This window comes from Chlamydotis macqueenii, chromosome 15 (genome assembly GCF_036417535.1).
Source record: "Chlamydotis macqueenii isolate bChlMac1 chromosome 15, bChlMac1.mat, whole genome shotgun sequence".
NCBI classification, from domain to species: domain Eukaryota; kingdom Metazoa; phylum Chordata; class Aves; order Otidiformes; family Otididae; genus Chlamydotis; species Chlamydotis macqueenii.
The window spans coordinates 12,130,776-12,155,217 of NC_141570.1; the positions used below are offsets into that span (position 1 = coordinate 12,130,776).

General features: G+C 38.5%; 2 protein-coding genes across 2 annotated transcripts in view; one reads left to right on the forward strand and one right to left on the reverse strand.

The window, feature by feature from the left end:
- Positions 1-24,442, forward strand: part of IFT140 (intraflagellar transport 140) — a 90,752-nt gene that overhangs the window by 20,528 nt on the left and 45,782 nt on the right. Inside the window, exons 6-18 of the mRNA XM_086760262.1 lie at positions 34-209; positions 1,183-1,274; positions 2,315-2,421; positions 3,206-3,354; positions 7,971-8,174; positions 8,527-8,599; positions 10,092-10,183; positions 11,067-11,194; positions 12,104-12,221; positions 12,673-12,800; positions 15,298-15,445; positions 17,037-17,168; positions 19,480-19,676. Coding sequence (XP_086616388.1) covers positions 34-209; positions 1,183-1,274; positions 2,315-2,421; positions 3,206-3,354; positions 7,971-8,174; positions 8,527-8,599; positions 10,092-10,183; positions 11,067-11,194; positions 12,104-12,221; positions 12,673-12,800; positions 15,298-15,445; positions 17,037-17,168; positions 19,480-19,676 — 1,744 coding nt within the window. The remainder of the gene's footprint in view (positions 1-33; positions 210-1,182; positions 1,275-2,314; positions 2,422-3,205; positions 3,355-7,970; positions 8,175-8,526; positions 8,600-10,091; positions 10,184-11,066; positions 11,195-12,103; positions 12,222-12,672; positions 12,801-15,297; positions 15,446-17,036; positions 17,169-19,479; positions 19,677-24,442) is intronic.
- The window catches only part of TMEM204 (transmembrane protein 204), a 29,937-nt gene continuing 25,469 nt past the window's right edge, over positions 19,975-24,442 (reverse strand). The window contains exon 3 of the mRNA XM_010125545.2: positions 19,975-22,171. Coding sequence (XP_010123847.1) covers positions 21,927-22,171 — 245 coding nt within the window. The 3' untranslated portion in view covers positions 19,975-21,926. The remainder of the gene's footprint in view (positions 22,172-24,442) is intronic.

The following is a 24,442-nucleotide window of genomic DNA, read 5'->3' on the forward strand; positions in this document are numbered from 1 at the left end:
CTAAAAACAATACCTTGTTTATGTGCACTACAGGTTCTGTGCAGTATGTGACTGAAAAGGGAAAAACAAGGCACGTGTTGTCCACAGACAGTCTGGTCCAAAAGCTTCTGTTCATGGAGGAAAGAGAGATGTTAGTTGTGATAACAGAGAACCTGCAGTTGTCCTTGCATGCCGTTACTCTTGAGGGACAGGCAGAAGAGCTCATGAGGGTAAAGTTGCAATGTTTAACCTTTTATAAGTATTTGTTAGAGGTTTTTGATTATCACTTTTTTATTGCTTACAAAAGTACCAGCTCTCATTTTTGTTTCTTAGATAATGCCTTGATGAGCAAATATATGCTAATTTAAAAGTGGAATAGACTGACGTGTTACTGAACTTGGAAAAATGATTTTCATCTTACCTTCCTGGTTTTTCTTAGTTTCTTTCTTTTTGACCCTATGTTAATCCTTTTACAATTTGTTTACCTTGTCTTAGTCAATTAGAGAAGAATTGAAAATTCCAGTGTAATCAAATATTTATTAAAATGTCTTGTGGATAAATAGTTGATAATCTGTGTCCTCAGTTTTAATAATATCAGTCACTCAGAGCTATCTTGTCTTTCAGATTAGTAGGAGTGGTACCTCCTACTAACGTAGTGACCCGAAAATTATTGTACAGGGACAAAAAACAAACTGACCTTGTCCAGGACTTATAATCACCTTGACTCAAATAACATACTGTACTATTGGAGAATACTGCCTGGGGGGATGGAACCCAGACCTTCACCTTCCGAAGATTTTTTTTCTTTTTAACTAAGATCCAAAAAGACTGGGCACTTGTGTATTACATGAGTGTCTACTTATTATTAATCATTACTTGTTTTTGACTAGAAGTAAGATTTGGTATTTCACATTTTAAAGCAATCTTTATCAAGATTAAGATCTAGCACAAGAGAAAAAACTCCTTACTTACTTAATTAACGCACTACAAGATTTATTTTCTTAAATTTATACATCATATACTTGATACATTTAGTGGTGATCACTGCCTGAGAGAAGCTATTGGTCTATCTGAATTGACAGGCAGGTCTAGTTATTCTTGTATCTTAATTTTTTAGTCAAGCTAGGCAATTCAGATGCTTACTGTCTTTCAGTGTATTCCTCCTGCCTTCTGTAAATGTATTTATTTACTTATGGTTAACAGGTGAAGTTGAGTGGGAAGATAGGTCATTCTGGAGACATCATTCTGATAGACCATAGCCTTGTTGTCACAGCACTAGGCGAGACGGTCATCAGGTAAGAATCCTGTTTTAAAGCTGTTTTGGCTGCCCGTGAGAAAGAAGTGCCAGCAAAAAGGTTTATGGTCTGTAATGCACTGAATATTTCACTGAACTGCCTTTTACCAATAATGAAAAAACTCCTAATATTTTCTAATTTTTTTCCTCACAATAAATAGAGAAATGAAATGAAAAATCTGTATTCTATATATCTATATAGAATATATCTTCTATATATCTTTCTTTCTCTCTAGTAATTTTATTTTGTTAGGCAGTGCTACCCAAATTTGTTTCTTTCTTGAGTGCTGTTATTGATTTCTTCTGAAAATATATCCATTTTGATTTTTTTTTTTGCATGATAAAGATAGCAACTTTGCTGGTTTTTCTGTTCTTATTGTCTGATTCTTGGAATAGTCATAGCATCAGCAACAGAAAAAAAAAAGTGCTTGCTTTTCAGGCTGTTTCTCTGTTGCTTTAACATAAGACAAATATTTTGGTTACTTCTATCCCTTAATTCTTTAAATTAAGTATGTTACTTTGCCATGTTGCTATGTTATCATGTTCTGTAGTTTTTATCTTTTTTTTAAAAAAAGTATTAAATCTTTTTTCCCCCCTGTCTTTACTATGACTTGCTCTAGCTGTTTCCTCTAACTTTTTTTTTTTCAGTTCTAGATAATAAATCTAGAATCCAAAGGACTACTGGTTAACGAAGGAATATTCTTAAAATAGAGGAGGAAGCATAAGGATGGAGGAGAAAAATTGCAACTAGACCTCACTTCTTTTCTTTTTTTTCTTAAAGCTGAGTTTGCTCCTGACTCCCTTCTTCATAGGAGAGTATCACAAAACACACTGCAAATGAAAAAGTTAAAGGAAAAGGAAGGAAATTGTTAAGAAATTCATATTCCAGAGGCAGCTGCTGGCAATTTAATTTTAAAAATTGAATGATGTGGGCATTATGGAAATAGCAAATTAATGCCATGTACAGCATCCTATTGACTGTGTTTAGCAAGACACCTGGAAGGAAAAGCATTGTTAACATTCTTGTTTTGTATACCTTAGGTTCTGGGATTTGGACCGAGATGAGAACTATGTGCTCTCCCCAGATGTGCAGTTTGGCTTTGAGGCAGGAGAATGTGTCAACTGTATTTCTTATTGCAGTGCTAAAGGTGAGAAATGAGATGGAAGCTGTGATCTCTGGATCCTAAACCCTGTCAAATCTCAGCCTTCAGTGCCCTGTAGTAATTTCAGTATGTTTTGTCTTCCTACTGAGGGTTTCAATAAGGGCACATGATGTAGAAAGCGTTTTAATTCAGATCAGCAGTGTGCTTTTGAAGGTGCAATGAGATCGTTCGATACTCAGCACACTTTGTCTCAGCGTGAAATTGTCTTCTGGCACACAAGCTGGATTTCCTTTGATGGCACTGAATCCTGGAGTGCTCCCAGAGTACGCCTAATGCACTCCAGCATGTTATGGGCACAAAGTCTACAAGCCCACACTAGAGCTAATGCAAAGCAGAACTTGCCAGACGTACAGCGTGGACATTAGGTTCGTAAAACTGATGTTTTCTACAGAGCTACTCCTATGCATCACCTAGTTTGCAGTGTCGGCATAGCTAGGTTCTCAGTGGTGACTACAAAACCAGCTATTGAAAAAGAAATGGCTAAAATGAAATAATTGTCTGATACATTTATAAGATAAATTAATCTGGTAGCTTAGAAAATGGGCCTTGCCACATGAAACTTCTCTGATTGTTTCTCCAGAAAGTTTCTCTAATTCAGGACTAGGATGGTGATTTGCAGGAAGGCCAAAAAAAAAAAAAAAGAATGCTGCTGGAAGGCAGCTTCTCAGTACCTTAGAACCCGAGCTAGACCGCCTGCTACTTTATATGATGTGGCTTTGTTTTTCTGAAGTTTGAGGTATGAAATGCCTAAAAGGTTTGTGAATGGCAGGTCTCTTAGCAGCTGGTACTAACAAAGGGAGAATAGCTATGTGGCGGAAAGCAGCAGGATCTGATCAGAGCGTACGGGCTTTGGAGGGCAAGGAGAAGTGGAAGCTCCAGGCACCTACAGAACTTGAAGGAAATGTCACTCAGATCAAGGTAAGACAGAAAAGACTCTTCTTGCATCTTAGTAGGACTTCACAAACATTAGGTGAATAGATCATCTTTGTTTCACTGGTTAGTATGATTGCTGTCATACAGGTACATGCACCAGTAGGGGCTGGTCCTCCTTCAGAAGGAAAAAAAACGATCAGAATCAAGTAACTTCTAAAACCGAAATGGGCATAAATACTACCTGTTTGTAGCTATTCTGTTACAGGCAGGATTGAAATGCTCAGCAAGATAACATACTGAAATGCAAATATATCTCTCTGTCTGGGAGATTTAGCAGTCGTGGCATCCTTAAATCCAAACATCTCTCCACTTTGGATTCAGCACCCTGAAATTACTTTCTGGAAAAGACAGATTGTCAGAAATGTCAATTTTATATAAATTTATTAAAATAGCAAGCAAGAAAATTGACTAAATGCATAATTTTATTTGTAGATAATTTTCTTCTTTTTAGTCACTTTCTCAACATAACATTTGCTCTTACTGGGAGTTGCAAAAATGAAATGATATATTTACAGCCAGATATTCTTTGGTGAGAAGATGTGCCATCTAGAAGGGAATGCTGTATTTTTACAGCAAAATAATGTTTTCAATTGCTTTTTTGTCAGAAAATGTTTCTTGTTTGCTAGATTATTTTTTTTATGTGTGGAAATGTCTGACTAGATGTGGATCATAAGTTTTCTCTTACACATTTGCAAAAACAATGCTTTAAAACATTTCTACTACTATTGACAATATTTTAATTGCTGAAGGTTATGACAATACTTAGCATTACAATACTTAGTTTTTAACCCATTGTCTATTAAGTGTCAGGGATGCTGCATTTTCATTTATTTGAAATATTTTAATTTGTCACAGTAAGCTTAAACACTGTCATTCTATACTTAGTAGCATTCTGATATAGGCAAAAGAGATGCTGAGCATTACAATCGTCAATTTAGGTTATAAAAGATTTACATTAACAAACAGCTACTTTGACCACTGCCATTCTGCTAAAAGGCAAAGCTTATGCTTTTAGGTTCTCCAGCATTTTTTGTTTTGTTTGCTTGTTTCCAGATTTTTTGCAGTTTCTGTTATAAGTTAGATTATTCTGTTGCTGTGCTTAGTATGTGAGAACAATACCCATTAATTTCAGATGGAATGAAAATTAAACAAGTATTTCTGGTGCCTTTCAAGAGAAAGTAATTTTATGTTTTATTTTATTCTGTTTTCTCGTTAAGAATGGAAAGTATGCAAAAACAATGGCATTTGCTTGCTGTGGGTTGGTATATAGCAAGAATCTGCATCAGAGTCCTACTTACAAAATTAAAACATAAGTACTGTTAAAGTTGAGAACCCAAATCTCTTGTTAAGATGCTTCAGTAACAAAAGGTCCAGGATATAGGAAATAGCGTGTGCCGTTAGGATATCATACATCTGGTAATAAGTGGAGGGAAGGGAAGAGATGTAGGTGTTTATGTCAGCTTGAGCATTCAAGCATTTTCCAGATAACAGGATATGGAGCGCTGTCCAGAAATAGCACCTTGTTCCCAATTTTTGTTAGCATAAACAAAGGCATTGCCAAACAATGGTCGACAATCACTGCGGTTTTATCTTGTATATAAAGCTGTCTTTAATATGGAAACGCTAGGTTATTTTTTATGGTAATGCCTGCATTAAAAAAATATTTTGTAAAAGATTTAAAAAATTGTTACACGTGTAATCTTTTGGTAATTCCTATAAAAGCCTTTTCCTATCTTACCGTAAAAATGGTAATGGCTTTCAGAATAGAAAGCTGTATACTATTGTGAGGTCAAAGGGCAGCAGTAACTTCATTTGACTCCTTGCCAACCTCATCTTTTTTTTATTTGATATGATGGCTTCAAAAGAGAGGTGGTTGGGAGATGCACTCTGGCTCATCTGTTGTGCAGCCTATTATCTGATTAATTGTAACAAAGTGCCATTAAAAAGAAAATCCTAAACAAAATGTACAAAATAGCTTTATTTCTTAGACCATACTCTTTTGATAAAATGGAATAATTTCCAAACACAACTATTTAAATCAGTGTGGTTGGAAAGGTACAGCCACAGAAATATCAGTATGTCAGGAAATTAATATGAGACTTGAAATGAGAGATATAGAATACAAGGAGGTGGTTGGTGACAGCCAACATGGCTTCACCAAGGGCAGATCGTGCCTGACCAATCTGGTGATCTTCTATGACGGGGTTACAGCCTCAGTGGACAAGGGATGAGCAACAGATATCATCTACCTGGACTTGTGCAAGGCATTTGACACTGTCCCAAGTGACATCCTTCTCTCTAAACTGGAGAAGCATTCCTTGACCACTCGGTGGACAAGGAATTGGCTGGATGGCCACACTCAGAGAGTGGTGGTCAACGACTCAGTGTCAAGGTGGAGAACAGTGATGAGTGGCGTTCCTCAGTGTTGGGCCCGGCCCTGTTCAACATTTGTCAGTGAGATGGACAGTGGGATGGAACAGCAAGTTTGGCGACGACACCAAGCTGTGTGGTGCCGTTGACACGCTGGAGGGGAGGGATGGCATCCAGAGGGACCTTGACAGGCTGGAGAGGTGGGCCCGTGCCAACCTCATGAAGTTCAACCAGGCCAAGGGCAAGGTCCTGCATGTGGGTTGGGGCAATCCCAGGCACAAATCCAGGCTGGGCAGAGAATGGATGGAGAGCAGCCCTGAGGAGAGGGACTTGGGAGTGCTGGTGGACGAGCAGCTCAACATGAGCCGGCAATGCGCCCTTGCGTCCCAGAAGGCCAACCGCATCCTGGGCTGCATCCCCAGCAGCGTGGGCAGCAGGTCGAGGGAGGGGATTCTGCCCCTCTGCTCTGCCCTGGTGAGACCCCACCTGGAGTGCTGTGTCCAGTTCTGGAGCCCCCAACATCAGAAGGGCGTGGAGCTGTTGGAGAGGGTCCAGAGGAGGCCATGCAGATGATGAGAGGGCTGGAGCAGCTCTGCTGTGAGGCCAGGCTGAGAGAGCTGGGGCTGTTCAGCCTGGAGAAGAGGAGGCTCCGGGGAGACCTGAGAGCGGCTCCCAGTGCCTAAAGGGGGCTGGTGGGAAAGGTGGGGAGAGACTCTTCAGCAGGGCCGGGTGTGACAGGACGAGGGGTCATGGTTTTAAAACAGAAGGAGGCAGATTCAGACTGGACATAAGGAAGACATTTTTTACACTGAGGGTGGTGGAGCACTGTCCCAGGTTGCCCGGAGAGGCGGTGGATGCCCCATCCCTGGAAACATTCCAGGCCAGGTTGGCCGGGGCTCTGAGCAACCTGATCTGGTTGGAGATGTCGCTGCTCCTTGCAGGGGGTTGGACTGGGTGGGCTTTAACGCTCCCTTCCAGCTGAAACCATTCTATTTTTCTTTGACTTCAAATAACTTTGTGGGAAACAGAGACCTTAGAGACTCAATGTGTCCCTAGAGTTTATAGAGCTTATCAGTTATGCAAGGACAGAGAAGTTCTTGGATTTTGAAGGGATTTTCTGCAGCTCTGAGAAACTTTGTAACTTATCTAGCTGATGAAAGTCTGTCTTTATGAATGGTCTCTGGTAGATTGGAAAAAAACACACAGAAAAAAACAACCAAAAGCCCTCTCCCTGTTCCCCGGCCCTGAGGGAGCTCCCGTGCTGGAGCTGTGCGGTGGCCTGCCCACTGTGCTTGTCAAGGGACATTGTCGGTCGTGTGCAGCAGCTCGGGAGTAGCACCCCTGCACCCCCACGCACATTTAGAGCTTCCAGACTGATGTTTGGACCGCTTCTGGCCAATGTGGTATGTGCAAAGATTTCGCTGGTTGCCACAGTACTTTCTGGAATGATTCATCCTTTGGTAGCAGTAAACATAAACAGTGTCAGATGTGCTTGTTTAGCGGTGACTATAGAAAGAAAGAATGAAAATGGGAGCATCACTTTAATAATAGAATTCATTGGCTGCATGTTAAAAACTTTGTCTTTGCAAGCCATCTTGGAAACAGATCTTATCTTTCTCCCATTGCCTTTTGTAAGGTATTTTCCATTTTAAAATTGCTACGTAGGTGCTATTTTTCAATCTTAAAAGGAGGGAAAGATAACCTTCGTAGAAGTCATTGAGAAAGAGTTAGCTGGAGCCTGGAGATTCTTCCAACAGAATGGGAGAATTGCACTCTTTGCTAAGGGATCTGAAGAACGTTGACTGAAAGTGCTATCAAAACTGCAGAAAAGAATACGGTGATCAAAAAGAAACTATGCATGCAACTTGTTTTTACAGATCACAGCATTATTAAGCCCTTTAAATATGTGATGCTCTCTTGCAGTAGCAAATGTAAGGTGGTGCAATAATATCTTAGGGAAGAAAAGTTTTAATTTAAAAACCAGCTCCTCCTGTTAGACTAAGAGAGTCTGAGCAGCTGCGTAATAAGCACAGTAGTTTTGATCTGCCATAACTTGTAGTCACTGATTATAGTTGTATTTAGATAGTAGGACTTTGTATATGTATAAAAATGTTTATTCTGTCCCACCCCTTGTCATCTGTCTTGGGACATTGCTGTGACTGTTCAAGATCTCAGATTAAATTATGTATTGTGCCTTTTTTTTTTTTTCCTTCTCTTTTCATTGCATGCAGTGGGGCTCCCGAAAAAACCTGCTGGCAGTGAACAACATCAGCTCTGTGGTGATCCTCCGTGAGCAGGCCATGTCGTCTCATTTTCATCAGCAAGTGGCTGTTGTACAGGTGTCTCCCAACCTGTTTAATGTGACCACCTTCAGCACAGGAACCACACACAGTCTTCGTGTTGATATGAATGTTAATGGCGTCTTTGCTACTAAGGTTAACTGTTTTTTTTTTCATTTCTTTACTAGAACAGTTGCTGAGTTAAGTGTATGGAGACCAAACTTTCCAAGTCTTTAATATAACCCTTCTTTGATATTCAGTTTATTGTGTAATAGAAATATTGTTATGATGGTAGCAATGATGCTGTGGTGGAGCTGATTTTTCAGATAGCACAGTGACTCAATAATTCTCTGGGTGCTGACCAGAGAACTTTTGAGTTACCAAAAGCCTTCCAACACAATATACAGAGGAACTAGTGAATGGTTACTGTTGTGTGGAAGGTCTTGCTGTGTTAGTATTTTAATTCCAAAAGAAACTGAATGTATATATTCTTTTTTTATTGATTTAGGATGCAGTAGTATTCTGGAATGGGAAGCAAGTTACTGTCTTTGAGTGCTCAGGAGATACCTTCAGAAGTGCAGGTAGGACTTAGGACACTGATCAGAGTTGCAATGGCTCTCTTCCTCCGAAGTTATATGTTCTCTTCACTCATGATAGCTGATGGACCATAATCATAAGTGCAAAGTGAAAAATATTATTAACACTAAGTAGACTTTGTATTCCCATTTTGCAGAATAGAAAGATTAGGCTATTAAAATCATCAACAAAACCAGAACTCAAATGCCAACTCCTACATCTCTGCTTTATTCACTAAATATGCTAGGATATAATGTGGGGGTTAACCTCAGAATGTGTTGGCATTCCTGTATATGAGTAGCAGTGCAGAAACAGAAGTAAAACTGAAGGTGATAGGCATAGAATTAAAATATATGTCCTCTTAACCTCTGTTGAGCTACAACCCAATCCGGCAAGTACCTAAAAACTAAATGTGCTTCATTGATAGAGTTCCTAAGGCATCCAAGTGTGTGACTGGCCTTGACAAAACCAAGGATCTTGTTGCTGTTCCCCACAGGTTAGATGTATCCCTGACTGTCACACCCAGACTTGAAAGGTATCCTTGGAGCTAGCCTATCATACAGGGCCTTGCACAAAGCATGATATGAGAATAAGGCTGCTTCTGTTTATCTTTTGAGGCAATCATTCTGACAGTTGATCCAGAACAGATGTTTTTTTTTCTTACTTTTGTAGCTGTAGCTCCTGTTGCCTTCTACAGATAGGTCATGATGATGGCTATTGAAGGCTTTTCTATTTCACTTGGGAGAAAGTGTATTCAAGGTTATATAGCACTTACGTAGGAACTGAAAAAGAGTGGGTTTTAGTCCCAGCTGTCAGGAAAAATCTTTTCCATAAATTGCTGTATATACAACTAAGTCAAGTAAATTAGTTTTTTTCTGTAATCAATTGTCTCTAAATATTTCTGCCTTGAGAAACAAGTATGCAGAATTTCATCAATTCCATCCAAAATCTTGAGAGTTTAGGCTTTGTCTTTTAACAGCCATCAAGTGTTTTCTGAGAAGTGGCTCATCTTGTCTATATTTTATACCTTTCCCATGCTGAATCAATGTGTTGTTACCACCAAGGTTCCAACAGTCTACAACACTCAGGAAATTATTTAAAAGCCCCTCTTCTTTTCTGACACAGATTCCTTTATCTCTCTTCAGTTGTAGTTCGGTGAAGGAAGGAATGAATTCTCCTAACAGAACCTCCCATTGCACTACTCTGTTTTTCTTTCACTCCCCATATCAACCCTTTCCTCTTCCTCTCCCACTTGCTTTCATGGCCAGAGTGTACAAAACACCTCTTTTAAGTAAGAGTCTCAGCTTTTGGTTGTAGTGGCAGGATGGAAGGCAGCTGCAACACCAAGGATTTTGGTAATCAGTAGAGACTGATGGATTGAAAAATTGATTTGGTGCAAGATAGAGGAAACTGAATGCTTTAGGTCAAAATTACCTTTTTTTTTTCCTTAAAAAAAATCTATTTATTGTAATGATGGCTTTATTATGATTCTTGCAGCCTCTTTTCTTTGTGACTCTCCTGTTCTGTCTGTGCATGGAGAAAATCTGTACACAGTTGAGCCATATCGAGTCCATGTCCGCACTTGGCAGGTAAGGGCTGATGAAACCATGAAGTGACGAATATGCTGTATTATTTTCAAAGACTGGTGTTTCAGCTTGAAAGTTAAGTGGATGTTCTGTAAATCTATTAACTCTACCTTTGTCATAGAAAAAATATTTTGAGTATTGCAGCAGAAAGATCTTTGACATTTTGTATTCTTTAAAAAGTCTGTCAATTTAAATGCTGCTGCACTGTGACTAATACATATTTATACAAGAAAACAGAATTCTCTAAGGGCCAGACTTTAAGAGGATCAAAACTGCATGCAGGTTGAGTATGTATATGTAGAGTACTGACAGGAAAATGAACATACTGTATATACTTATAAGATAATGAAAAATAGCCCTTACACCTTCTGTGTGTTACTGCAACATCTTTTGCTTAACCTTTCCAGCCTCTGCTGGTCCATGAAAACCAAAAAGAGAAATCGAATTATCAGAGTTCTATGATATGTAATTTTATTTAAGAAATAAATATTGTATTCAAGAATGGGTGGGATTTATCACAATAAGAACTGATTTCTTTTCATATATTTCATATATTTATTTTTGCAGCTGTATATTAAAAGACCTTCAGGGACCTGTATTTCTGTATCCTTCTTAGTTGGAAAAAGTTGTATTATTGAAGAGGAAATTGTTGCAGAAGGATACCTCTTCTAAATTTTGACTTTTTTGGACATTACGTATTCAGTTTTCAACTTGAAACACAGATTGCATTTGTAGAGATCGCGCCTGCAATTTGTGTGTGTAGTTTCTGTCATTTGGCTGGGAGTCATTTGTCTAACACGGAAGTTCAGCAGTTAGTTACTTAACTTGGTGACAAAATTAATCCCTCTCTGAACAAACAAACCTGGTGTTAAATGTTTCTTCTCAGGGCACAGTTAAACAGCTGCTGGTGTTCTCTGAAGCAGAGGGGAACCCGTGCCTCTTGGATGTCTGCGGAAATTTCCTTACTGTAGGAACTGATTTGTCTCACTTTAAAATCTTTGATCTCTCTCGCAGGTAATAATAAGCCTTTTAAAAACATCTGTTTAAAATTAAGCGTACATTTTGTGGGCAGGGGGGAATCTTTAGTTGGTTTTGACCTGATGAAAAGTGAATAGCCACTTTGCATCTTGAGACAGTACAGGCAGCCTAATGTGAACTGATGGCCTAGCCCTAAAGCAAGGGAAGAGCCACAAAATTATTAGACAAATCATGGAATAAGTGACAATAATATTTTTTTTTTTTTTAAAGAGGATATTGTGAAGCATATTTGCGTACATCTGAAAATGGGTGGAGAATTTATGGAAGATCAAGACAAGGATGTCACATGTTTCTGCTCTTAACTTGAACAAGACTTTAATCTCAGAAGAGCTGAAATAAAGAAAAAAAATAAAAAAAAGCTAGGTCTCGTATGTCCTCATAAATCAACAAACTTGATTTAGTGAATCCATGGAGGAAGTGAACCTAGAGTTGTGGACACTCTGTTCTTCCTCCTGTTTAGGTTAAGAGAGAAGTTTACTTGACTTTGTCCAAACTTTACCGTGTGTTCCCATGCTGACAAACAGCTGTGTGATGGGCTGTATTCAACATCCCTGGTACTGTTCAACTTATGTAGGAAAAACAGACCTGTACATTCAAAATTCTGGTAGGATGTTCTTGCTGTATAGCCCTGTTTTGGGAATCCTGTAGGACTGAAGGTTATTCTTGCTGATTCATTGAGGAAAGAGTGTCTCATTAACTTCTTCCTGAAAGAAAGGCAGATTGCAGCAGTTCTTTGGAGAGGAAGCTGGAGTCTGGGGCAGTGGTGTCAGACTGTAGAAATAGTTTGGTTCTTAAAAGTCTTACCCATAATTTGAAAAATGTTTTGGCTGATGTATTTTGCCAGTTGCTTGCCACCATGTGATTTAAGTTTATTCTTTTCCACAGAGAGGCAAAAGTTCACTGCAATAGCAAGAATTTCTCTAAGCTGTTTCCTGGCCTTGGAGGCATCGCATCTGTCAAGTGCAATGCTAATGGCAATAAAGTCAGCATCCTTGTTAACAAGGTGAGGCAAAGCTCTTAACTTACTGCCCTAGAACCTGACCAGCAGTTAACAGACTGATATCGTTCAAGATTACTGTAGACACAGATTAACTTCTCAGAAATAAACCTATGTGTTCTAGTCAGTGTAGTGGGTCTTAAAATGTGATGTCCAAGCATGTAACTAAACATTAAAGTTAAGGTATATTAAGGTTTTGTACGTGTGGTGAGCACAACCCAGAAAAGGCAGCAATATTTCAGTTACAAAAGCTACTTTGTGGCACTTCAAAGAAATCAAAAGCTAACTTGGTAGAATAGAAAAAAAATTCTGATATTTCTTCCAAAGAATGTTCTTGTGTGATTACCAGTAAACAAAACCTAGAGTGTGAATCAGATGAGATGACCATCCATCTGAACTTTACCCTTTTTTCTTCATGACTGCATGCTTCAGCAACTTTTGTTTTCCCTTCTTGTAGGCAGATGGGAACATTGATTCCAAGATCTGTTTCTATGATGTTGAAATGGACAAAGTTACACTCTTTGATTTCAAAGCTGAACAGGGAAATGGTAGGGAGAAGCTTTCTTCTGGACAATGCATTGACAAGTAAGAAGCTTTTATTTCAAGAAGTATTATTTGTGAATTTAAGATAGGAATCTGCCCTATGAAGACAAGCAACACCTTGATACTGGCATTCTTCTGTCTTTGTGTAGAAGCGTGTTTGAATTTAATTATTTTATTTCTGAAGAATTAATTAAAAATGGTACATTGTATGGCAATAAGCCTGCATCCCTGTCTCTTCCAATGCATGAACTAGGGAGTGTCAAACAAAGGTATCAGAAAGCAAGCTCAAAATAACCAGGAGGAGGCGGTTCTTCAAACAACATGCAGCTGAGCACAGATGCTGAAGGAAGAGTTCATGGATGTATTGGACAAATTCATAGAATATAAATGCAGTGAGAGCTATTAGATATCTGGAAGCCATATCTGGCTCCAGAGGTCTCTGAGAGGAGGATGACTGGGTGTTGGGGGGGCTATGCGTAGAAGTATTGTATGCCTGGAGTCAGGATCCTGATATTAAAATAAAGAAAAGACTTTGAAAGCTACTCTTCCATGAAGAATTTACAGGGTAGGAACCGAAAAAAGGACATTCTGAAGCTCCTCCTAGGGGAAAAAAAAAGTTAATTTTTTGTATGTTTTTTTTTGAATGTGTTTGTATGGATAAAAACTCATGAAATGTCTGTTTACAACTTACAGCTTTACTTTCACACAAGCTGTTCTGTGGCAAGTACATTAGAAATCCTAATAGGAAGGTAGCAAAATGCAGTGAATGAAGAATTCTCATGGAAGTACAGTGGAATGTTAGGCACAAATTCCCACCTGGTTTTACAATATTTTTTCTAACTGTATTTTTCTTAAGAAAAAACAGTTAGAATCGAAGGTGGTTTGCATTTTTAGCAACTATCTGCTATACATATTACAAGCAAAAAAAAGGATTTACTCTCCTTATCACTGAAAACCAGAAGAAACTACCCAGCTCATCCAAAACTGAGGACACTGTAAATTCAAGGCCTTATGTCTTAGTCAGTTATGCAAACAGTGTAATAATGAGTAATGAGGAAGTTGCTTTCAAGTGTAGTATCTTGTGTAGCCCAACAGAGGCCACCACAAACTAGTGATAAATTATCTGATATTTAAATGCTGGAGCCTGTCTGTGAGTAATCCATTTATAGGTGCCTCGTTTTAGAGTGTCTTGAAATTGGAATGAGTAAAATCACCAGAAAATAATAATAATCTACACTTCTCCCCTTCTCTGTCCCTCTTCTCCTGAGGCAGAATCTAAACACTTCCAATTTTTAAAATTAAAAAAAACTGTTTTCCAGTTTGAGAGCAGTTTATTTTGCATTCAGTGGCATGTATAGGACATTATGTATTTCTGCATCCCTTTGAATCTCTCCCTTAATTTGCCCTCAGTCCTCCTGCAAAGTCCACCCTTCAGTGGTGACAGCAAATGAGAAAAATATTTTAATGTTGCCCTTGGTTTCTCTCTTATTTAAAATATTTGACATCTAATTATATTCTGTGTTTTTTCAGAAGATCCTAAGCGATCGCTAAAATAGCCTGATTCGTATATCTAAATCTTAACATGGCCGGCACAGGAGTCATATTTAAATACCCGAAGGAGGCAGTAAGATGTTTCTTATTTAAACTGCTGCCAGAGAGTGGCTTTCCTAAGGCTGCCAGGGTTGTCTTGTGCTTAACTTGCTATTTCACAGTGCCTCGAAATTCCACATCCAGAGTATGACGTTCAAGCATGGTACTGAGGAGCGGGAGTGAGCTGTGCCATATCCAGAGACTGAAGTCCCCCAGCTGCAGGCCAGGTTCAGATGCAGCTCTGCAGTTTCCCTCAGCACTGAGAAGTTCAGCAGTTCAAAGCGCCGATCATGCTGAACTCTGAGTAGAAAGAGATCTGTTGCCTGAGAATATAAATTCATGTCTCCCCTCCCCCTGCCCCTCAGCAGTTTCATCACAATTGTCTGTTTGTGATCTCTTCCGATTGCTGCTTAGCTGGATTTGGACGTGAGGCATGTGTACTCTCTTTACTGCTTATCTAAATGTACATCAGTGTACAGAGCTATCTTTAACCTGGCTGGTGCTGGCAGTAAGCACCTTGAGGCAGGCTGTAAAACCCACAAGAAGACAGAGCTGAGGTAGTCTCCACGTTACAGTACCTACTGTGGTAGCAGTCGCTAAGGTAGATCATTTGAAGGATGTTCAAATATTTCTGTAGCACATCACCTCAGTGGAGGCAGATTTGGGGTGCCCACTTGTATTTGTGGCAGTACCAGCTTTTTTCCTACTGGAATGCTTTGTCTGTTATAGTCATGGTTAATGTATACAGAACAAACAAAAAGTGGCATTGCTAGGTATAAAGTAGGAGGAGGTAGGAAGATGTATCTGGTTAATGTTACAATGCAGAGGTACTGGTATAGATAACTGGTCATCATCTGAAAATTATTCTTTATTTACATTCATGCACTGAATAAACTGGAATTATTTTGTCTCCCTTTCTACATTTTTTTTTTTCCTTGTCTTTTGGTAGGGCTGTTGTGGAGTATCCAGAGTTGCACAGTCACATCCCTGCTTGCCATTTCTGGGACCAGAGTGAACCAAGACTGTTTGTATGTGAAGCATTTCTTGAAACAGGCCTACAATCTCCAGACCAGAAGAAAAACCAGACTGAGAGCATAGTATGGCCTTTTTGTTTGTTTGTTTTACCTTGCTTTACATGGACTTCTCTGTGTCCAAGTAATAAATCATTGGTCCTTCATTAAGGATGTGGGAGTAGGTAGTATACATTATCTTGTACAAAAACGAGTAGGGAAACGACGAGTTCGGTGCCTGGCTTCAGGCAGTCACTGTGCATTAGCTTTCTGTTTTAGCCCTAGACTGCATAGTGACGAAGAAGACGAGGTGATTTCTTTATTTATGCTAGAATTCTGAGGATGGTCATAATGCAAGCTTGTATCTGGACTACCATTTTTCAGGTGACATTAATGGGTGAATTGATGATCTAGGGGTTGGATACTTAACTCTAATTTAAAAAAAAAAAAGCAGATTATATATCTGGAGTACACTTTTAGCAGCAAGAATTAATTTGATAGAATAACAGGGACTCTACTGTTAGGGTGAACAGTGAAGTACACTTTACCTGGTTCTTCTGCTTTGTTGGACAGACATTGTACACCTTTATGGTACTTCCCAAATCATCTTTTATGATCTTTTTTTACATTAGAAAAATATTTTAATTCTTATTGATCATAAATTATCTAATCAAAGATTTCTTTAATCAGATCAACAATTCTTCCCTGCTTCCCCTGCTAATGTGCTTGTAGCAGTCCTTACCATTTTGTCTGTACAGAACTGCCTGTCCTTCATAAATATTCCATTGATTTGAAATGTCTATATTGATTTAAAGTTTTCTGATTCGTGCATGATTTTCGTTAAACCTCTTCCAATTAGAGATAGAAAGGTCTTTGTTTCTTTTGTTGGTTGAAATGACTTCAGAAAAATCATGGGAAGATCAAGGTAGAAAGGAGGAATGGAATAGTGATGTCTCAAAAGACCTTGCTAGGGTCTTCTAGCAAAGAGAAGAACGCTTCAATCTAATATTCCTAATGTAAACAAGGAGAAATGTTTGGCTTCTACATAAAATTGAAAATTAAAAGGATACAAAAAGATTGCCACTTACCTTTTGCCCCTTAATCAACAGAACTTTTAACTGTGTGCTTATCCTTTAAGAAATGTGAAGTCTGATTAAGTTTACTTGGAAATCAATGCTTCATTTTTATTTGAGTCAGGTCAACATTTAAGCTGTTGCAGAAACTATTTTTAAATGGCTAGTATATTCCCTGGGAACTCAAAACAGTCAGTGAGCTGCTGAAATTATAGTAGAAATAATGTAGTATTTTTAAAAAATTGTTGAAAACAATTGGGAGTATTTCTTTCACCTGGGTCAGATCTCCCAGAGAGACTTTTAGAGTAGCAGTCTGTGGCCAGGGACTTCCCTCTTCACGGTCAGTGAAGTTGGTTCCTGAAAGGCAGTGGTGGAGGCCCCTTGGCAGTAGGAACACAGTCTGTAAAGCAGAATGAGTTGTTGACTACTTACTATAGGGAGGAAGCGTGCAGCTCTGCCCTCCCCAGCAGCTGTGTGCGTGTGAATATGTATGTCATATTCTTTTTCAAGAGAAGGTTGTGCCAAGTGAATGTGGAAAGTAAAAACAAAATGAAAGAAGGATATTGCAGCATGAAAACAAAACAGTACTTTGCTTCCTTTTCCAGGTGGATGTTTGGATTATATCATTCTTCAGTACTGAAGAGCATGGCCTTTTGCTTCAGGACAGCTTTCCATTGCCTTCATCCTACCAGGTTCTTCTGGGCATAGAGGTGCCACATTATTACTTTGCAAAAAAGGTGAGAAAATCTTTCACAATTTCTTCCCTTCCCATAAGTTCAGAGCTTTCACTGTGTAGGGATCAAATTTAGATAAATTGAGTCTGGGGTAAGTAGAGCAACTCCAATGGCAGTTCCTGTATCTCATGTAGAAACAACAGAAAGATAATTCTAATGTGAGTGTACTTGGCAGTATTGTGGAAATTGTACTGAATTGGCTTTTCATTGATATTGCAAACTGCATGCGATGTACAAGCATAGGAGACACAGAAATTGCCAGAGAATGCAACTGAAAAAGGGATGTGAAAAAATTCTCTTTCTACTTTATGTATTCACTGTGCTTATTGCGAGTAAGGATTGTGTGTGTGTCAGCTTCACAGAGGCCATAAAAAGGGACGTTTCCTACTAGGTTCAGTGGAAGCAACCCATTTCTTTGTTGGAATGGAGCTTCATCCCTACAGGATACCAAAGAAAGTGAGAATACTCATCTTGCTCTGTCACTAAATGCCTGCATGCTACAGATACTAGGAATGCATGCTGTAACTTGTTAAACTGGAATGAGAATCCAAAATTGTTTGCATCTTAGCCGAATAATACCATGCGTAATTCCATGCGTACGGGAAGAGATGAAGCCTATTATCTACAGATTGGTTTTCTGGTTAAGCTCTGACTGAAGTTTCTTAGTGGCTGTTAAGATGATGATTTGTACTGCTCCCTTCTTGTAGGGGGAGCTGAATAGAGTCTGTTTATTCTGCCAAGGCATTTATTTTTGTAAAATCTGCGGGAACTTAATGAGATTTCTAATCCTCTAAATCTTCTGAATAAGACAGACCAATGTGATCTCGTAAATCTAATTTCATGAGGTTTAGGGGCACTGTTAAACAGGGATAATGTATCTAGATGTTTTCTACTTAATATATTTAGATTCAGAGTAGTATTTGCAATTTAGCCTCCTTCCAAAGAAGTGACTGTTGTCACTCTTCCTGTGCAGATCTAACTTTTAGAGTTGCACTCTATTTTACTTTCCTTTTTCCCTTAATTTGAAAGGTCAAAGGTCATCTACAGTTTCAAATCTTTCTATTAACATTTCTCCCCATCATATCTCATGCTATTTTACTTTGATGTTACGTCTCTTTTATTTATTTAATTATTTATTTTTGAATTCTGTATGGATTATTGCTGCCATTAGTTGTTTTTTCGGAAGGGATGTGCCTATGAACCTGTAAGTATCTGCATTATTTTGCTCCTCTTCCTTCATTCTCTGCTTTTCTCTCTTCTGTTTCTATTTTCTTCCCTCAGTAGATTACTGTATCTTGGTGACTAAATTTATTGATTTATAATAATTCATTTTGGAAACATGATTTAGTATGTGAACAAAATCTGCTTTAAATACAGCAAATTGAGTTGACGCAACAGGTCTGTTTTGACCAAGTTTAATTCCAGGTTTTCTCCTTATTTATTATGTCTTTTCTGTCCTGGTTCCAGAAATTGCCCAAATTGTAGTAAAACACATTTGTACTTTTGATTTCTCTCTTTTACTTTATCTAATACTTTCATTGTATAATAATATAATACTATTTTTAATTGGCTTCTGTAAACCTTAATATTTAATTATCTCATCTAACTATACCATTGGAGTAGAATATATGTGAAATGTGGTGTCCTTCATTACTCAGATGGTCTTCCTCTGTGTTTGACTTGTGCACGTTTCCTTGTTACACTCTAGATTTGATCTTGATGATTGACTTTATTCTTTTTCTGAATAATGGTTAAATTGCTTTGAGCTGCCTTTAAATGACTGGTGAAAGTATCACTGAAGCTCCAGAACTGCCAACTGTATGGGGAAAGGTTTGAATCTGAGCTTTATTCATAAGCTATTCATAAGTATTCATAAGTTTCACAGGAAGGCAAGAATAAAAGAATTTGGTCTATATAGTTAACTTCCAGAGCAGCAGACTCATTTTTGAGAAATATTAATCTGAAATCTTCAGAAATCTGGGGACTAAAAATAATAGTTGCTTTTATAACCATAATTATAATAATTATATATAAAATAATAAAAGGAGGCTGACTCTCCTGTGGTATTTTACCAGTCTCAGAACTATCACTGATGTACTGTGATTGTGTACTGTGATATGGTAATCTCTTCTATGACATTCCATATTTTTGGGCATTTTCTAGGAAGTTCTGAAACATTGCAACTATTGTCACTATTGATCATGGTCCTGCAGAAACAGAAAACTTGGACTGTGGTGGAAATAATGTAATTACACACACAAAGGAGTAAGTTTTCAACCTACTTTATACCTAAATGATAACATTCTCATTTTAGCCAGGAGAAGCTGAGAAAGGACAAGCAGAGTCTGGCTCAATAAAGGTCTCTCAGATGGTTGCGAGAAGACCCATGAGAGATTTCGTTGGATTAGGAGACTGTGATAAGACTACCCAGGATGCCATGCTGAACTTCAGCTTCTATCTGACTGCTGGAGACATGGATGAGGCCTTCAAATCCATCAAGCTGATAAAAAGGTACCATAAGTATTTGTATGCCTTTCTTTGTGGGTACAGTTTATTTTCATTAGCAGTTTGTATGAAGTTTTGATCCTCTTAAATTCTCCTTACGTTTTTTTTCCTCCAATTGCATTCTCCCTTTCATTTTTAACAAGATGGTCTTACAGATCTTTTAATGTATTTTCTGCTTATTCTTTGTCTCCAAAACATTGCAAGCTCTGCAGATTCTTTTTTACTAAACAGGGAAAAAAAAGGATTGATAATAAGCAACTTTATTCTATGTCTGAATGACAAAAATCTCATGTTATCACTAGAAGAAAGTGAACATTCACAACTTTATTTATACATCTAAAATAATCACAGTAATACTGAGTATTACAAATTTACCGACATAGCTGATTTTAAAATTCCAATGTACATTATTATAATACGGATATTGCAATATTAGAAGAAATAATATAATGTCTTTTAAATATTCTAATATTTTATTTTTTAAAAACCCTGCAATTAATCATAGCATATTATTTCTAGAAAAGATTTTCCAGAAAGTAATGCAAGCAAATGAATACAAATCTTAGTTGGTTTGTAAAAACCTACTGCTAGAAGAAACTCTTCGTCAGCTTTATGGTATTCTACCCTGATAGTCCAGAACAAGGCAGTTGTTCCAGAGCATCAGTCTCTGCGGAGCATTGCTTACTTTGAACATGGTGCAGAGCAGCAGTTGGGGTTGAGTTTCTTATTACATCAGAACTGAGTGCAGAACAGAACTCAAGAGCCAGCTTGATGATCACATTTTAACAAAGTGTGGGAAAGGATGGTGGAAGTAATGATGAAGAAGAAAAGCAGTGTACTCAGCTGGGAGTGACACAACCGTCCCAAAGAATTTGTAACATTTACAGCTCGTGGTCCTTCAAACCTATCAGTAGCTGTGCTCAGAGTAGCATCCTTAGAGTTTTTAAACATCTCTTATTGCCTCTAGTTCCTGTATCCTACGTATTTCTGCATAAAAGTTTTAGACCTGTTGTTTTTATTCCTGAAAGTTATGTGCACGTGACTTTTGTGAGCCCATGTGCTTCTTAGGGTTGGGTTTATAAACATTATGCCTAAAGGTACTAATTATTTTCATTTCATTACTGTATTAAGTTACCAGGCAGGTCTTTTTTTTTTAAATCTCACACTTAAGTCCTGTATATATATCTCTCATTCTCCAATTTGGGTGCTTGAGTGGCAGTTATGTTCTCCAATATTCACTGTGTTATGTGCCTCTGAGCATTGGTGGGCAAAGCTGGATGTCCTGACGTAGCACTCTAGTCTGAAAATGCCAGAGCAAATATTAAAGCAAGCTGGGAAGAAAATAAATTAATTTGGGCTGAAATAACTGTTCTTAATAATCATTCCCAATCATGTAAGTTAATAGTATCCGTGATTATAGTCCAGGTAACCTTCTTCTGTAGGTATTTGCCCTCATTGTAACACTGAAGTAGACTTTTCAGCAACATGGATGGCCTGTTCTAGCTGCGTACCCTCTTCATTTTTAATAGCATGTCTGTTTACGTACAGGATAAACCCAAAACCTTTGTCTCAAGATGCAGAAGTGGTGTCTGAAAAAATGCAACTTAATTCTTCTGCATTCCCTTACTTTACAATTGGAATGGTTAGAGTTGCTTTTGCCTTTTCCTGTCTGGGCTATGCTGTGGCTGGGGAGCCGGTGTTGCAGCTAAGGAGAAGTTCCTTGAAGAGAAGTGGATGGAAGGACTAAGGATTCATGAAATTTAAACAGCTGTTAAAGTAATCACTTATTCTATAGTGAGTTTTCTGCTTGTTTTGATTGCCTGTTAACTCCAAAGCTATTGCCACTGGTCTTCTATAACTTTTTACATTATTATTAGGGAGCAGAGTAACTTTATGCAGGCAGAGAAAACGTGTTTAGTTGCCTCTTTTCTATATTCTCATTGCATACACTGTGTGTCTGCTACAGCTGACCCTGCTGACATGTAGCTGTGATGCTCTGTCAGGATTTTGACGATCCAACATTCTGTGCTGTACAGCAGAGGGAGAGGGCAATATAATATAATATATATAAAATTATGTGTTTTATACATATGTATATAGATGGAGCCCATCCAAATAATAATTGAGGGCCTCTACCCACAAGAGTGAGCTTTGTGATGTCTTTTAACCCTTAGTTTTAAATTATAGCAAATATTTATAGAAGACAACTCCAGTGCAGATCTCCTTGGAGATCCTTCCCCTTTCAAGTCCACTCTTTCAGCACGGTGACTCAACATAGTCGTTTTCCAGGCCACGGCGAAACCGAGCGGTCAGGGTACGGCTAATGACAATGACCCGGGGCGCCATGCAGTCCTCCCGCCTATGAAGGATGTTCCATATGAGAATGGCAGCGGCCAGCGTGGCCAAAAGACAGGCTCCAATGTTCAGGTAGCAAGACCAAGAGAGGTTGGTGTATGGTCCGATGCGGTAGAAAGTCACCAATCCGATAACCAGAACAAAACCTGCAAGGAGAATGTGAGAATTATTTTTAATGAGTTATTCTCTTGAATTTCTGTAGTGGCAAGATGCCATGGGCCAACATTCATGGGTCTGTAAAGCCTTTCCATCCCTATTATGATGTGCTGTATGTGTTCTTGAAGGCATATCTGGGCATGATGATAAATGCACAGACTGGGTGACTGAAGTGGAGTCTCAATGTTAGGTTTAAATCTGTTCACTGTGATTTAAATGTCTTCCTCCCACTTAGCTGTATTTCACATTGTGGTTTTTTTTTCCCCATCCTCCTGTATCACACAGATGTCCTCTTTCTTATTCCCGTTGCCAACACAGAAAACTGATCTATTAATAATAATAATAATGAAAATCTTTTATTTAGAATATGGTACACTTATTTGGAAATTTGTAAATGTTTACTTAAGGCAGAGATGATGAATAGCTAAGTATCTTACAGAAATAATATTTAAAATGTACAGAAGCTTAAAAAAAGAGAAAGGAAAATAAATGGGACTTTATGATCCTACTTTTTCTATGCTGGAAAAGGTGTTATGAGGCAGGTGTCCTACTTTTTCTATGCTGGAAAAGGTGTTATGAGGCAGGTGTAGTATCATGCCTCCAGCAGCTACCAAAGGCAAGATTTCCATTCCCTTCCTAACCTTAAGCACAGTAGTAAGTTCCCTAAAAGGCAGGAAATATTGGACCCTACACTTGTCTAGCATTTCCATCCAGATGTCGCAATATGATTGGCAAAAAACCCAGAAAAAATATTTTCCACATTCTTTTTGGTAGACACCACTGATAAATAGTAACATTATTTCAGAGGTGAGGCAGGATGACTTTTCTGGTCATGCAGGAGGTCCATATCAGAACTGGGGGCAGAATCCATATCCCTTGGCTCCTACTTTTTTGTGTTGCTAAGACTGCTCTTTCCCTGAAGAATGCATTAATGAGCACACAATTACTTTTCTGTCCTCTGTTTATTGCATTAGTCTCTCTTTCTGTCCTTACTCTTAAATAAATCTACTTTTCAGCTTTTTGAGAGAAGTAATTTATACATGTGTTTAGACTGAAATGAACGTACAAAGAGGCAAATATGCCTCACTAACCGAAAAAAAAGATGTTCTCTTTGTTCTCCTATACACTTCCTCCACCATCACCATAACACAAGAAGTATCACCGACAAAAGGCCCCCTTCACAAAGGGAGACTAGATCAAATAAAGGCCCATAAACAGCCAAAGGATTTCTAGATACCCTCTTCCTAAGTTCATGGGCAAGGGCAAGTCAAGATCAAGTAAGTCTCAGTGGCTGCATGCTGTTTTCTTAGTTAGCCGCGCTGCTTGCAAACACTGTTCCCACAGACACATGGCAATGCTCTAGAATGGTGTGACAGCTGGTTCTGGTCCTTGATTTTCCATGAAAGAGCACATTCTGAGTATGCATTGTATCAAGCTTCTTTCTAAAAAGAGTACCAGTAATGCAGTGAGGATGGAAAAGACACAAATTATATACGATTTAAAAAATAGAGGAGGGAAATTAAATACAAATAGAAGAAAAAACCCAATTTTTACTTAAGTAGGCATGACACTTTTACTAGTCTGAGAGTCAATTACTAAGAGGGGCCTTCAGCCTTCACATTAACGAGGAACAAACAAGTATTAATTAATTCAGGAGATGTCTGGCATCCTCAGCTCTTGTGTCTACTTAGAAGGTGGTTTGTAACTTCTCCTCCTGAAGTATCACTGTCCCACAGATGGCATGTACCAGATAAAGTCTGAAGTGAGGCATTTCTTCCAAAGAATATATGAAAAGGAAACAGGTTCTTACAGGAGGAGTAGCTCTTTGCTGCTCTTTTGCCACTCTGCAGCAGCCTTTGCTGTGAGAAAAGTCTGACGTACTCTGGATGGGTTTTAGGCTGTTGGGTCAGTTGAAAGGACAGAAATTAGTAACTTCTTCATTTTTGTCAGTAAGTCTAGCAGTTATTTAATGCTTCAGCTTTGTTACAGATGAACAAGTTTCATCTGGGAAAAATGTGCCCACATGGAGCACATCATACACTTAACTGTGTTGTAGAAATCACTGATCTGCACAATAGTTGTTTGCCAGCACTCGCAAATGGAGTCTGCAGGCTTACTGAGGAGGCCATTTCAGTGTGAGCCAAGGTGGAGATGGGATCTCAGTACATAGGTGGTCATCTAGCATTATTTCAAAGTGTACAGATTGGCAAGTTGCTTCTCGACTCCTGTTCAAAAAAAATACTGAATTACGATTGAGGTAG